The sequence below is a fragment of the Mesoplodon densirostris genome, chromosome 2, assembly GCF_025265405.1.
Source record: "Mesoplodon densirostris isolate mMesDen1 chromosome 2, mMesDen1 primary haplotype, whole genome shotgun sequence".
Lineage (NCBI taxonomy): Eukaryota > Metazoa > Chordata > Mammalia > Artiodactyla > Ziphiidae > Mesoplodon > Mesoplodon densirostris.
The window spans coordinates 41,412,447-41,428,667 of record NC_082662.1 but is presented as its reverse complement, the minus strand read 5'-3'; the positions used below and the strand labels follow the sequence as shown (position 1 = coordinate 41,428,667).

Below are 16,221 nucleotides of genomic sequence, written 5' to 3'. Positions count from 1 at the left end.
TTGTTGTCAAATGAAGAGATGATCAAAGAGAAAATCCAGGAAATACTGGAGAAAGGTAGTCTAGAGGTATATCAGACAATTAATAAAAATAATGTGATTTTTCTGGATTTTGAAATTTTTAAAAAGTCTGTGATTTGTTCCATTTTGAATAAATATTCACTTTCTTACTTTTCATTATAAATTTTGTATTCTTTTTCTTAAAGGGACCTCCAAATTATATAAGCTTCAGGGTCCAAAAAACCCCAAACCACTCAGACTCAATAATAACTACTGCACGTAAAATAGCCAAGACCTGGCCCCTGACTTCGAGAGTCTCCCAGGTCACTGGACCAGCCTCATACACAAACCAGCAATTACACAGAGTGTCACCAGGAAGTTCAGGGTCTTTACCTCACTTCCAACCCTCAACGCATTCTGCTTGTTTTTCTATTCAGATATGAATTTTTAGGAGCTCACAGACCTTACTCTAGAGGTGCTTCCATCCCTCCCTTCCCCGCCTCACACCTGAGGCATTCTCAGGCCCCTTCTCCACACCCAAGCCTCAGAACTCATCCCACTTCCTGTGTAAAACACTTCTCCTCTTTTCACTGCGCTAGACTATGCTGCGTGTGTCCTCCGGGTTTCCCTCTTCAAACCTGCAGAGAGGTCTTGAAATTATTTTTCCAAACACACACAGTTCTCTCCAGAAGGGGACTTAGGCCATCGGCTTTAAAATAACATTTTATTTCTTCCCCACTTAGTCTATTCCTGACTTTTTCCTCTTCCCTCATCCAGCCATCTCAGTGAGCTGTGTTCTCTCCTGCACAGCTTTGAAAAAATGATTAGGAAATCAAGAGCATCTAGAGAGACTTAGAGGAAATAAGATGTCGTGAGCACTGGGGAGAGTGGCCCAAGCGCAGTGCTGGGCTGGGTCCCTTTGGTGCAGAACGACAAGTGAAGAGCAGGGCCGTCACTATCCAGACTGGGAGCTCTGTAAGGACAAAGGCTTTGTCTTGTTTTTCTCTGTATCCATAATTCTGGGAGGCAGGGATTCAATAAATACTTGATGAAGGGAGAAGAGAGAGACTGAGGGACATATTGGCACTGAGATTCTTTGTCTTATAAAAGTAATCCTTTCTGTGTCTTCATTTCAAAGAAGTCAGAAGTCTTCCCCTTTTCTATGTACACATTATTTCTCCTTCCCTCAGGCTCTAAGGAACATGTGTTAGTCCACCTGTTCAGGGACAGTCCCTCCACCTGTGCCCTTGACCTCAGACTCTCCTGAGTCCTCCAGGCAGAGCTCCAATAATCATCTTCCTGCTCCCAGTTTCAGCCTCTCTCCAACTCTCCGCTGCCTCTCTTTGCTCATCCTATAACCACACTCAAACCTCACCCATCCTTAAGCATATACACACACCCGCTGCCCTCCACCTCCTGGACTATATGCCCCCTGTAACTGCCATCTACAAGCTCTCCATTCTGCTGCACGAGCTGTCTCTACTGCCTTATTTGGCATTTATCCATTAACTGAAACTTATCTGAAGGTCACTGATGACCAATTTCCACATCCATGAAGCCCTTTCTTTACTCACTTTACCAAACTCCTAACAGCATAGGCACTGACGGTCCACACCCCATCCCTGAAAACCCTTTCCTTGATTGGCTTCCACTAAAACTGCTGCTTGTTCTTGTGCCTCCCAGGTCTACCTACTTCACGGCTGGCAGCAAGGTGATCTCTGTGAATGAGGCCTGCACTTTCTCCCCTTCAAGAGCAATGAAGTCACCCCATCTGTGGGCAGACTCTCCCCCTTACAATGGTCAGGCCAGGGTGCTGTGGCTTAGAGGGCCACTAACCACTGAACAGTGTATCCAAAGAAGAGCGAGGGGAGATGATGGGCGGGAAATCTGAGCCATGTTAAAGCAGGAAGAGGAACAGGGGCTGAGAAACCTGGAGAAGAAAAGATGTCATGGAGACTGGAGAGGAAGAAGCAAATGTGTTCTAAGCAGCTTCAAGCTATTAAATGGATTATTGAGTGGACTATCTGAGGAGGGAGGTTTTGCCTCATTGTAAGAGAACTTCATAAAGGTCACAGCCATATAGCAGTGGAAAGGGTAGCCTCATAACACCAGGGCCTCTGCTAACCTCTGTGGCATCTTCATGTGAATTAGAGAAAGGTGCTGCTTTCTGTAGCAGGTTGAAGCCTGACACAATGGCACTCAGCGCTCACCCACTACTTTGGGCAGGTGCCCTCGTGCAGAGCATAACTCATACCATCTTATATACTAACTCCGTGGAAGGCAGGGAGCTTTCTGTCACTGGGAGCATTCAGCCAATGACTGGATGATCTGTTTTAGTTCTTTAGGGAATATTTTTTAAAATCCTGCTTACAATGATCTAACCTGGCTATGAAGATGTACTAGAGATAGAGGGAGAGGGAGATGAAGGGAAGAAACAATGGAGTGGGAGGGGGAGAGATGGAGAGGGAGGAAGATGGAAGGGAAGAGAGATGAAAGGGAAGGGAGATGAAAGAGGAAGAGAGAGAGCAGAGAAAGAGATTGATTGATCATTTTAGTCTTACAGTACCTAAATATGCCCAAATCCAGCTGCATCTTCCCTGTTTCATGAGCAAATAATTTCTAGTTGGGTCTGCCACAAGATGTTAATTCCTATCCAGTTATTTTCCTGTCTCGCCTGTTTGCTATTTGAGTCCCAATTTTGTTCCAGGTGGTACCATGGGATGAACAATAATTGGTCTATGCCAGTGGTTCTCAACCTGGCTACACAGTAGAATCAGCTGTAGAGTTAAAAATTATACATATTTATATAAATATATATCAAATTGTATATATTTATATAAATTTATATCAAATTGTATATATTTATATTTCATATTTATATAAATGTTAAATATTAACATTATATTTCTTTATACATTTATTAATATTATACTTTTATATTAATATTTATATAAAATTGTGTTTGTATATTTATATTAATATTTATATTAAATTTGAGTATTTTTATATCTATATATTTGTTACTATTATATTTTATATATTTACATCACATGTTTATATCAATATTTATGCAAATTTTAAATAGAATTATATATATTTGTAATATTTATATTATGTATAACTTAATTTACTTATATATATATGTATAATATATATAATCAGAACCTTTGAGACTGAAGCCCAGGCATCTATAGTTTAAATATTCCCCCAGGTGATTCCAGTCAGGATTGAGACCCACTGGTTCTCTGACAGTAACACTCTTTTCCCATTTGTGAGCTATTCCGCTCTAGCCTCCTGTACAGCTTGAGGAAGCCGTGTGACCTAGCAAATGGAGGTCTGTTGGGATCCTTTTGGAAAAGCTTTTATTTTCCTATAAAAAGGGACAGGCATGACATTCTGGTTTATGGGTGCTGCCCTTTCTCCTTTTTCCTGGTGTGACTATGAACAACCAGCCTGAAGACAGCCAGCATGAAGACAAAAAACAATTCAAACAGCAACAGTGATATCAACAAAAATGTGCTAAAGACAGTGAAAGGGAAAGATAGGCCTGAGTTTTCAAACCAGGTAAGTATCTGCAACATCCCTCTCCTGACCACCTCGAGGCTTCTTGTTATTTGAAACTCTTAAATATCTTTATTCTGTAAGCCAATGATAATTGAGTTTTCTGTTATTTGCAAGTAAAAGCAATTTACCTGAGTATTTGGTATTTTCTTAGGACGAAGGCTATTATGATTGAAAAAAAGAGAAGTATAGCCCATGCTAACGTTCAGAGTTCAGAAAATGAGTGTTCCTAGAATGGCAATGTACAATGGATTTGAGATCCATTTTTTTACTGATTGCAGCTTGCTAGGGCTGTCATAAAAAAGTACCACAGATTGAGAGGCTTAGACAACAGAATTTTATTTTCTCATAGTTCTGGAGGCTAGAAGTCCAGGATCAAGGTGCCAGCAGGATTGGTTTCTTCTGAGACTCTCTCTTTGGCTTGTAGATGACCATCTTTTCTCTGTGTCTTCACATGGTCTTTCCTCTGTGTGTGTCTGTGTCCCAAAATCCTCTTCTTAGAAGGACACCATTGGATTAGGGCTCATCCCAACAACCTCATTTAACCTTAATTACCTCTTTAAAGACCCACTCTCCAAATACAGTCACATTTTGAGGTAGTGGGGGTTAAGACTTCAACCTATGAATCTTAGGAGACACAATTCAGCCCATAATACTGGTGACTACAATTTGTCCAGGAATAGGGTGTTCATGATTGGCTTAGATCAGTGGTTCTCAATCCTGACTTTAATCACCTGGAGAAATTTTAAAACTATAGATGCCTGGGCTTCCCTGGGTGGCGCAGTTGTTGAGAGTATGCCTGCCGGTGCAGGGGACACAGGTTTGTGCCCCGGTCCAGGAAGATCCCACATGCTGCAGAGTGGCTGGGCCCGTGAGCCATGGCCGCTGAGCCTGCGCGTCTGGAGCCTGTGCTTCACAATGGGAGAGGCCACAACAGTGAGAGGCCCTCATACCGCAAAATAAAAAAAAAAAAAAAAAAAAAAAATATATATATATATATATATATATATATATATATATATATATATATATATATATATAGATGCCTAAACCTTGCTCCCAAGGGTGCTGATTTAATTAATCAGGGTGGGACCAGATATATATTTTTACATATTGTCAACCATTATTTCTCTAAGTGAGAGTTGGTTAAACCAACTTTATTTATTTTTAAAAATCCCCAGAACTTTGAGGGAGAGGTGAGAAGCCAGGCTTGTTCTGATTGGTAGACAGTGAGGGAGGAGCAGTATAAAAAGGGGTCTTCAGTGTAGGGGTCAGGCTGCATATCTTGTTCAGGAAATGGGGAGAGACCCAACTCATCTCCACTCTTCTTTCTTATAAGAACAAGGGGAAATGAAGACGCCCAGAGGCATTGGCAGCCACATCCGTTTGAGAAAGAATATCCAAAATGGAATGCCCAGGGATGCACAGGCTGGGAGGGCAGTCATTTGGTGCCAATACGGCCTTATGTTTTTTGTCTACACTCTCAATTAATAGGCCTGATTTATTTTCTGGGACTGGTATTAGACTTACATTTTGTTGAAACTTGCAGGTGCCTAGGAAGGACTGGAAGGGGCTACTTATCACCTAGTGTGCTAGGAAACCACCTCCAACAGACACTGGCCAGGAGTTATTTGTTTCCCGAGAGCAGGACTTGAAAAGTCCCCTGAGGTCACTATTTGTGTCATGATTTTTAAATTTGTAATTTCTGTTGCAAAATTAATTCTGGATTCGTTTAAGAAATTCACAGTCAGCCTTTTTAACTTTTAGTCCACCTGCAATTTTTTTTCCCCAAACCCAGGGCCCTGGCAGTGAAAATGCCCAGTCCTAACCACTGGACTGCCAGGGAATTTCTATCCAACTGCAATTTGACCAAATCAAGTAAGTACTGCATTTTTAGTTTCCTACTGCTGCTGTAACAAACTACCACAAATTTAGTGGCTTAAAACAACACAAATTTATTATCTTACATTTCTGGAGGTCATAAGTCTGAAATGAGTCTGGTAAAATCAAGGTGTTGACAGATCTGCTGCCTCTGGTTCCAGTTCTTAAAGGCTGTCCTCATTTCTTAGCTCATGGTCCTATATCACCTTTTTTTTTTTTTTTTTGATTTGGAAATGCTTTTAATCAGGGTAAGTTGTTTTCCAAATAAACAGTAAAGATTTACAAAGCCTACTGAAGGAAAAAATTCCTCATCCTAGAACATTAGTTCTCTAATCTGTCACAACAAAGTTACACCTCCAATAGTTGTGAGATATAATTAACGTGAGGAGTGTTTTAACTTATTAGTACCAGGTTAAACCATATAAAATTGCAGAGTTTTATAGTCAGAAACAAATATTGGTAGTTTCATATAATTTCAACCTGTATCAAAGTTTGTGACTAATTTACTTAAAAAATACAAGTTAGGGTAGATCTAGGTTATCACCATAATATTGTAGAATATTATAGCTGAATTCCAATCATCTTTCTTCAGTGGGAAAGAAGTGAAATTACAGCTGGAATATCAGAACTGTACCTTCACCCTTAGCACTTCTGAATTCTTTTTCTGTTCTTAGGAGTAATACTGACTTTGGTAGACTGGAAAATGGCCCCCCCAAATATTTTCATGCCATAATTCTCAGTTTTATGCCTGTTTAAATTACATGGCAAAAGGGACTTTGCAGATGGAATTAAGGTTATAGACCTTAAAACAGGGAAGTTACCCAGATGTGCCCAGTGTAATCAAATGGACCTTTAAAAGGAGGCAGGAGGGTCCACCATCAATAGGATTATGGAAGAAGCAGGAGAGGTTCAAAGACTGAGAGGGACTTGACCATTGCTGGCTTTGAAGAGAAGGGGACCATGAGTGAAGGAATGCAGGCAGCCTCTAGAAGCTGGGAATGGCTCTCAGCTAACAGCAAGGAAATGGGACCATGATCCTTCAGCTGCAAAGAACTGAATTCTGCCAACAACTGAATGAACAAGGAAATGGAGTCCCCCACGCCACATCCAGAAGAGAATGAAGCTCTGCAAATACCTTGATTTTAGCCCAGGTGAGACCCATATCAGACGGCTGACCTACAAAACTAAAAGACAATACACTTGTGTAGCTTAATACACTTTAGCCACTAAGTCTGTGGTAATTTGTGATGGCTGCAATAGAAACCCACAGTTACCTTAGTAAAACCCCCATTTTAAAGGACTCATCACAGAAGGGTCGCTACAGTCATTGAAACCATATTTTTAAAAACTCGTATCTGGTCCTTAATGATTCTAGTATATTAAACTATATTATAATTGGAAATGTGTATATAGCCAACAAAAAAAAATAAAATTGTGAACTGAAAACTACAAAGCCTGTTATTTTATATAAAAACTTTAAAAAGTTCATGACTAGTTTTTATGAGAAACATTTCATCTAGGAGTGATTTCTAAGGCAGTTTCTTGAGTTTCCATAAAAACAGAGCCTTCTGTCTCAGAAGAAGGGATATCAATAAAAGGACCAGAATCCTCTATATCCAAGTTCGGTGGTTTCTCCTGTTCATAACTCAGGGTTGAATTATCTTTCATTTGAATCTCTTGCTCTTCCAACTCCAAAGATTTATCTGGGTCTGGAGCTACAACTTCATCCTCTTCATGATCATGCAGAAAACTACAAATCATGTTGGGTCTACAGGACAAATCATTTTCCTTGATTTGCAGCCATTCCACACCACCTATGTTTTCTTCTCCTTCCTTCTTTTCTGTCAGAAGAGTTCTTGTCATGCTGAGCTTCTTCATTGTGTGGCATTTATATTTTAGCACTGTTTTATTATTGCCTTCTGCATCCACATGTTCAACATTTTCTTCAAAGATAACACAGGTCCCAAGAGTGTCTTCATACTCTCCAGCAAAGACATAGCTGTCCACTTGCAGAATGGGCTTCTCAGTATCAATTCCCAAAATCTTGCATTTATTTTCACATTTTGAGAGAAAGTCTGAGTCAATAATTCCTGATAATTCCACCAGAACCAACTGCTCTGCCTCCTCCTCCTCCTCCTCCTCCTCCTCCTCGTCCCAGTACCCCCGACTCGGCTCCTCGGCCGCCGCCGCCATGCCGCCGCTCCTCCACGTGGCCTCCGAGCCGTCCTGTATCACTTTTCCCCCTCTGCTTCCATTATCACGTTGCCCTCTATCTGACTCTGACTCCTCCTGGTTCCCTTGTGATTACATAAGGCCCACTGGGATCACGCAGCACAATCTCCCCATCTAAGTGTCATTAACTTGATCACATCTACAAAGTCCTTTGCCATAGGAAGCAACATTCATAGGTTCTAGGGATTCGTACTTAGATGTCTTTAGGGGGCCATTATTCAGTTCACCACGAGGACTCAGTGCTCCAGGAGGTTAAAGCTTGGTAGCTGTGGACAAAACCAAATGATATCTACATCAGCATCTCCTCCTTCCCCCAGCAGCTACCTAGCTCCAACGTCACAAGAGGACCCTTCCTTGTTCAGAAAGTCTTCTCTAAGATGGATGTGGCTTACCATCAATGCAATGCTCGTAGCTATTTGGGGACCCTCATACGCGTACCCAGGTCCTTATCTTTCCTGCAATGGAGCCAGTACAGTTCAGTCTCAGGAGGCTGCCCCCCCACATTGGAAGTAATCCCAATTCCAGCAGACCCAATTTGTAACTAGGGCTCAGAACTTTTACAGTGTCTCCTCCCACACCCACTTCTTGCTTTTCTAAAGTAAGCTGGCCTGTTACGTGGCCATTTTCTCTAAGGCTGTTGTATGAGAAATTGGAAGTGATACCTCATTGGCTTAATACTTTCTAAAACTCAGTCCGGGGAATGGCAATCTAATTATTATTGGCTGAACCAGCATATCTTACATAGGGAGACAAGCTTAATAAAACAAAGTATTCTTTTGGATATGTATTATTATAGCTGCATAATACATATCAAGACAAAACACATTTTTCCAAGGGGTACAATTCATACTGTTCTATATAAAAAAATTCTTACCACAGAGTGATTCCTGCTTTATCTTTTCATTTCAAACTCCATCAGAAATTTTAAAAGTCTTGTTTCTTGTAAACCTTCCATACCATGCTCAGTGATAAATAAGCCGGCAGTCCAGCCTTAGAGGTTTAGAAATAGTTCTACTTTAAAATACACAGAACCATTTTGAGAATCAGCTTAAGTGATAGAAATGTACTTTCAGAAACACAAATTTATATTCAGACGCAAGATCATAATAATATATATAACATATTCTATTAATATAACAGTTACTTTTGTCATCATGATTACCTGGTTGTATTGTATCTTAAACTAAGTGGCATGTTTGATATTGATAATATTAAACTAATAAATAATGAGAACCAGTATTTTATAGCAGAAAGAAGGCTACCTTTGGAACAGGGCAGACTAAAGTTTACATTCCTGCTGGGCCAGGTACTATCTGTGTGAGTGTGGGCAAGTATTTACTCTGATTTTGCTTCCTTGTTTGTTAAATGAGGATTTAAATACCTTGTACAGATGTGTGGGATATATAATTGTGTATATAAAGTACCTTGTACAATGCCTGTATATAATGAACCATCACTGAATGGTTACTATGGCTATTCTTATTGTTATTAGGCTTATAACTAATGAAGACACTGACTTTGCCACTACATCAGTTCCTTTATGGAGACTGAACATGAATGAAAGATAACAGAGGTCTTTAAAAATGTTTCTGACCTTCTGACCATTTAGCCAGGGAGTCTAAGTTACCATTCTCACTTCATAAATGCAAAGTTGACTATATAAAAAGAAAAAAAATGTTCTAATCTATTCCCACCAAGTATTCATCAAATGAGGTAGGATCTCTGGGAAAGATTAAGAGCTTACATTTTTTATTGGACTTACTTCCCATAAATTTTCATAGAGGATAAAAGGAGAGGAAGTGTAGAAGTGGTACTATTTCTGTTTTATCTGCTACCTGCAGTTATACATCTTCCTGAGATATCATTAATTATAGTGGTGCCATTCACAATGCTTTTATTCAGGCCTGCTAGAATTTTCACCAAAAATTCTACACCTGGGGCTTAGAAATTGGCAGCTGAATTTTTGCATGAGGCTGAAACTTGAAGGCTGTGACAGAGGCAACACCTTCAAACTAGTCAATGTAGACTGAATATTTGTGTCCTCTCCCCAGTACACATGTTGAAATCTTAACCCCCAGTGCGATGGTATTTGTGGTTGGGGACTCTGAGAGGTAACTAGGTCATGAGGATGGAGCCCTCATTAATGTGATTAGTGTTCTTATAAAAGAGACCCCAGAGAGCTCTCTCACCCTCTTTGCCATGTGAGGATACAACGAGAAAATGGCTATCTGAAGCCTAGAAAAGCGCTTTCACCAGAACCCAACTGTGCTGGCACACTGATCTTGACTTCTGACCAGACTTCTGGCCTCAAGAACTGTAAGAAATAAATTTCTGTGGTTTATAAGCAATCCGATCTATGGTGTTCTGTTCTAGCAGCCTGAACGAAGACAGGAGCTGTGCAGAGAGAGCCCAGAAACTGATGAGGGGTTTCCCCAAAACTTCAAGGCTGAGGGATGAGCTTTACATGCACAGGTGAGACCACCTGAGGCTTGCCACTTAGCAGCTGCTACAGGGTTGGGAGCAGAAGAGAGATACTTGAGATCAAGCAGTGCTAGGGGACACTGGATTTCTGAAACTTCCATTGTGGAGAGATCCTTTTTAACACTTTGTTAATACTCCTGGAATCCAGCTGATACACCAGAAAGGCTGCACTTTAGAAGAAAGGACCATGTCCTATAGTAAGGCCCACACTAGACCTGCCTTAACAAAGTCTATAACCAAGCCTGGCAAGACCCATAGGAGAGACAGAGTTTGGAAAGCTGGGTCCTACCAAGTTAGAGGGGCTATAGAAACATCTTGGGCTTTCCACATACCTGCAGTAAAAACATATTGCTAAGTCTCCACCAGTTTAAGGTAATCAGCCAGTAATTAAACTGCCTGCTAAAACAAGAGTCAACACTCTTCAGAGAAAAGATAATAGATAACCCAGAATCCAGGGTCTTACAATGTGTTATTCAAAATATCCAGTATTCAATTAAAAAAATCATTAGACACACAAAGAAACAAGAAAATGTGATTCATAGTCTTGAAAACATGCAGCTAATGGAAACAGAACTCGACATGGTATAGATGTCAGATGTCAGATGTCAGATATAGCATACTACAACTTTAAAGCAGCTATTGTAAATATGTTCAAAGAATTAAAGGAAAATATGTTCAGGGAGTAAAGGAAAATATGGTCCTAATGAGTGAACATGAAATCTCAGCAGACATGTGGAAAGTAAAAAAAAAAAAAAAAGACTAAATGGAAATTTTAGAACTGAATAACACATTAACTGAAATGAAAATTTTACTGGATGGGCTTAACATCAGATTAGGGACGGCAGAAGAGTCAGTTACCTTGAAGACAGATAAACAGAAATTGTACAATCTAAAGGATTTGAAAAAAAAAGATTGAAGAAAAATGAAGAGAACATCAGAGATCTGTGGACAAGAGTATGCAGTCTAATATATACTCTTATTTTTTTATTTTTTATTTTTGCGGTACGCGGGCCTCTCACTGTTGTGGCCTCTCCCGTTGCGGAGCGCAGGCTCCAGATGCGCAGGCTCAGCGTCCATGGCTCACGGGCCCAGCCGCTCCGTGGCATGTGGGATCTTCCCAGACCGGGGCACGAACCCGTGTCCCCTGCATCGGCAGGCGGACTCTCAACCACTGCGCCACCAGGGAAGCCCTATACTCTTATTTTATAATCCAGATTCCCAAACCAGGACAAGACAACAAAGAAAGGAAAATTATAGGTCCAAGTTTCTTATGAACATATATGCCAAAAACTAAATAAAATATTAGCTAACATAATACAAAAGCATATTCACAAAATAACACAGTGTAAGACAACAAGGAAGGTACAATATCAGTAAACTATCAATGTAATTCATTTCACACATAGGCTAAAGTTGAAAGCCCATATGATTATCTCAATAATCAGTGTAGAAAATGCATTTGAAACTATTCAACACCTACTTTCTTTTGTATGAATTAATATAGAACTAAGTATATACAAAAAAAAAACAAAGAAAAAATAGTATAATGAACTCCAACATACCTGCCATCAACAATTACATGGCTGATTTGTTTTATCCATACCCTTACCCACTGTCCATCACTAAAAACTCCCACCTCCACTGGAGGTTTTTAAAGCAAATCCCAGACATCATATTTCATCCATAAATACTTCAGTGTGTATGACTTTATAAAAGATAAAGGCTCCTTTTTTTTTTTTTTTTTTTTTTTAAGAACCAGACCCTGGGCACTCTTATTATTCCTAAAAAAAATATCAAAAATTCTTTAAGATCTTCATATATCCAGTGAGCATTCAAATTTTCCCTCTTGCCTCATAAATACTTTATATTAGGTTATGTCTCTTTAGTCTCTTTTAATACACAGGGTCCAAGGGTCTCCCTTTTTGTTTTTATTTTTCCTTTTCAATTTGTTGGAAAAAAATCATCTTGTCTTCATTTTGCTGCTTATATCCTTATTTTGTTTAACAAGTTAGTTACTTTAAATATTGTATTTCCTGTACATTGGTGATTTATTTGGATGCTTGGTCAGATTCAAGTTTCATTTTTTTGGCTTGAAAGGTGGTATTTTATTGCATTATCCCAGAAGGGGCATAACGTCTGATTATCTCTCTTTTTGTGAGGTTAAGATTGGTCAGTGTGTTTAAGTGTTGTCAGACTGACCTACCCATGATAAAAATCCTCATCAGCTTTTCACTGATGGTTTTAATAGCCATAAATATTGTTATTCTTTATTCTTCCTGTTCATTTATCTCTGGGAGTTTTCTATAAAGAAAACTCATCAACTCTTTGGTCACCCTGAGGTATAGTTCCAACAAGAAATTCAGTATGAATGTTTGATTCTTTCTTTTTATTTATCAGATTTCAGAATTAGTTGGTTCTTAAATCACCCAAAGCTGACTCATGCTTTTTTGCCCCTTTGAGTAACTTTACCACCTGATGGATTTTTAACACATCTGATGTGTTTTGATGCAATACAATTATCATTCCTTTTGGTGCTTGTGGTAGGCAGAATAATAATCCCCCAAAGATGCCTGTATCCTAATCCCTGGATCTGTGAATGTATTATCTAAAATGGCAAAGGGAGAGTTAAGGTTATGGAATTAGAATTGTTAATCACATGAGCTTGAGAAACAGCAGTTATCTGGGTGGGCTCAATGTAATCACAAGAGTCCTTAAAAGTGGAAGGAGAGAGGTAGAAGAGTAGGCCAGAGTGATGCACTGTGAGAAGAACTTGACTCTTCTTTGCTGGCTTTGAAGATGGAGGAAGGGGATTATGAGCCAAGGGATGTTGGTGGCATCTGGAAGCTGAAAAGGAAACGGATTCTCCCCTACAGCCTCCGGAAAGGAACACAGCTGATCCTTTGATTTTAGCCCAGCGAGACCTGTGTCAGACTTCTGACCTACACAGCAGTAAGATAATAAATTTGGGTTGTTTTCAGCTTCCAAGTTTGTAGTAATTTGTTATGGTGGGAATAGAAACCCAATACAGTGCATATCATCTCTGTAAGAAAAAAATCAATAACAACAATGAAACAAACAGAGAAAATATTCCAAACAGTAAGAGTTTAATAGGTTTGACAGATAAACTTATAAAAATAAAATTTTCTCTACAGTTGCAATAACTAGCAAATATAATGAAAAATAAGAAACTGTTTTCAATAGTAGAAAGAAAAAACTATAATTAAACACCTAGGAATTAAGTAGGACCTTTATGCAGAAAACTTGAAAACGCTAGTAAAGAACATAGAAGACAAACTGATAGAGAAACATTTTATGTTCTTGGATGGGATGATGCAATATTACAAAGATGTCAATTCCCTGAATTATTCTATAAATTTAATGTATCATGATAAAAGTTCCAGTTGGGCTGCTTGAGAAATTTAATAAACTTACTCTAAAATAAAAAGAAGCAATAAAGGATCACAAATAACTAAACAATCGAGAGAGAAAAAGCGAGAGAGAGAGAGAGAGAGAGAGAGACAAACTTGCTGAACAGGATGTTAAGTCCAGACATAAAGCAGTGTGATATTGTTGCAAGAAAGAAAAATAGAACACAGGGACAGAATAGGAAGCTTTAAGACAGAACTTTATGTAGTTAATATATGATACAGGTGCTGCCACAAATAAATGAGAGGAAGTATAGAATGTTTTGTAGGTATTGTTGGGAAATCTAGCTTACTCTCTAGTGGAAAAAACAAAACAAAATAAAACCTGGATCCTGGATTCCTAACACCATGTACAAGAATTGAGGCTTGATGGATTAAACGTCAAAATGTGAAAAGTAAAACTATGAAGTTGATAGAAGAAAATATAGGATATATTTCTGTCACCTAGGAATAAGGAAGACTTTTAAAATGTCAGAAACACAAGCACAAAACATAAGGCAAAAATGATTGATTGATTTAGGTATTTCTATTAACTGAAGTATACCCTGGATAAAGTTTATAAACAGATGAAAAAGGGAGAAGATATTTGCATGTCTGAAACTGATAAGAGATACATAACTAGAGTACAGAAGAGTTCTTGTAAGAAAGACAAAACCTCCAATAGAAAAATGGGCAAAGAATCTGAGCAGACGATCGTAAAGAAAGCTAAAATCTTATAAATATGTAAAGATATGCTCAGATGCATCAGTAATCTGAGAAATTCAACAATGAGATGGTACTTTACATCTGTTACACTAGGGGAAACAAGAAAGCTTGATAATGCCAAGGTTAGGAAGAATGTGAGGGCATAGTTACACTCAGGCATCGGTTGTGGAAGTGTAGACTAGTGTGGCATTGAGGACAGCAACTTAGAATTATTTGGTCAAACTAAAAATACTCATAACCCATGACTTAATTTATGTTCTGTTCATGACACATTATATGGAAAATTAAAAGACCAAGCACAAACTAGGAAGATATATGCAACATATAATAGACAAAGAGTTAGTATCTAGAATATCTGAAGAACTCAGGAGAGAGAGAGGGAGAGGGATGGAAAGAATCCAGTAGAAAAATGGGCAAGAGAACTACTAAGCAGTTCACAAAGAGAAAATTGAAAGACTCATAAAACCATGAAAAGGTGCTCAACCTCAAAAGTAATGAGATGCAAAATAAAACCACAATGAGATACCTAGACTACACAAGTCCAAACACACAAAAATTCAACATTCAATACCAATGCCAAATGTTGGTGAGGATGTGGAAAAATAAGAACACTTACACACTCCCAGCAGGAACATTAATTGGTAGAACTACTTTGGAAAATGGTGTGGCATTACCTATTAAAGTCCCACACGTGCAAAACTTAATACCCAGTCAATCACTCCAACTCTAGCATACATGCACTAGTAGACATGTACTAGAATGTCCATAACAACATTGTTGACAATAGCTAAAAATGGAAAGAATACAAATAACCATCAATAGTAAAAATCATAAATAAATCAATGTATATTCATATGTTATGTTGGACATATTCCACTTTCTAACAATGGAAAAAACTTCCTGTTACACAGCATCAAAGTTGGGAGGATCCTACAGCAGAAGAATGAGAGAAGCAAGTCACAGAAGAATACATATAGTATTAATTATGTTTATATAACATCAATAACAGGAAAAAGTTAAACAACACCTTGTTTAGAGATGCAATCATGAATCGCAAAAGTATGTAGAAAAGCAAGGGAATTATTGTAACAAAAGTCAGGGTAGTGGTTATTTCCAGGGCAAGGAAGGCAATGCAATGGTTGCAACATTTCTAAGGTGCTCGTAACGTTCTATTTCTTAAGCTGGGTGTTAGTTGCACAGGTATGTGCTTTATTGTTATTATTGTTTAAGATGAAATTGTTTTATATACTTCTGTATGTGTAATGTATTTCGCACTAAAAATGATTTTTAAAACGATTGGCTTGGGCAATCTCTTAGATTTCCTTAATCATCGATGGTCTATGGCCCACCCACTTTGCAACTGGACCTATTTTTGGCCCCTCATTGACAGTTCAACTTAAAACAATATACACTGAGTTGCATACACAGGTGATTAGACGGGAAACCTTGAAGGGAGGGGGGCGACGCACTAACAAAGAATCGCAGAATAGGAGACTTTGAAGAGGAAGGTGATTTGATTGAGGCCCCTCTTCTCAGGGAGGCAACCTGAGTTTTACATGAGAGCTCCTGAGGTCCAGTCCTGGTTCTGCCTTTGAATTGAGCACGTCTCTTCTCCAATCCTGTTTTCTCATGCTGGCTTTGAACACCGTAAGGAAATTCAAATAAGAGAACGAATAATCGTTATTATTCTTTACAGTTGGGGAATTGAGGCCGCGGGGGGACGCCACTAGCCCAAGTTGCCACTGCCACGTTGTAACTCAGGGCTCCTGAGTCCAGCACCCTGACCTGCGCACTGTCCTATTATACAGCTATTCTCTTCTTCTGGCTTTGGGCTCATAGTTTGACGTCACAGACGAACTGCCTCGCCCCGCCCTGCCCCGCCCCTTAGGTAGCCCCGCCTCCTCGAGCGGCCCCGCCCCGCCCCGCCCGGCGTTCGCTG

General features: G+C 39.2%; 1 protein-coding gene across 1 annotated transcript; it reads right to left on the bottom strand.

Annotated features, from left to right (window-relative positions):
* Positions 1-6,951: 6,951 nt before the first annotated feature.
* On the bottom strand, positions 6,952-7,632 carry LOC132502885 (general transcription factor 3C polypeptide 6-like). Its single transcript, XM_060119150.1, has one exon. It carries the CDS (start codon positions 7,630-7,632, stop codon positions 6,952-6,954), a length of 681 nt encoding a protein of 226 aa, XP_059975133.1.
* Positions 7,633-16,221: the final 8,589 nt, after the last annotated feature.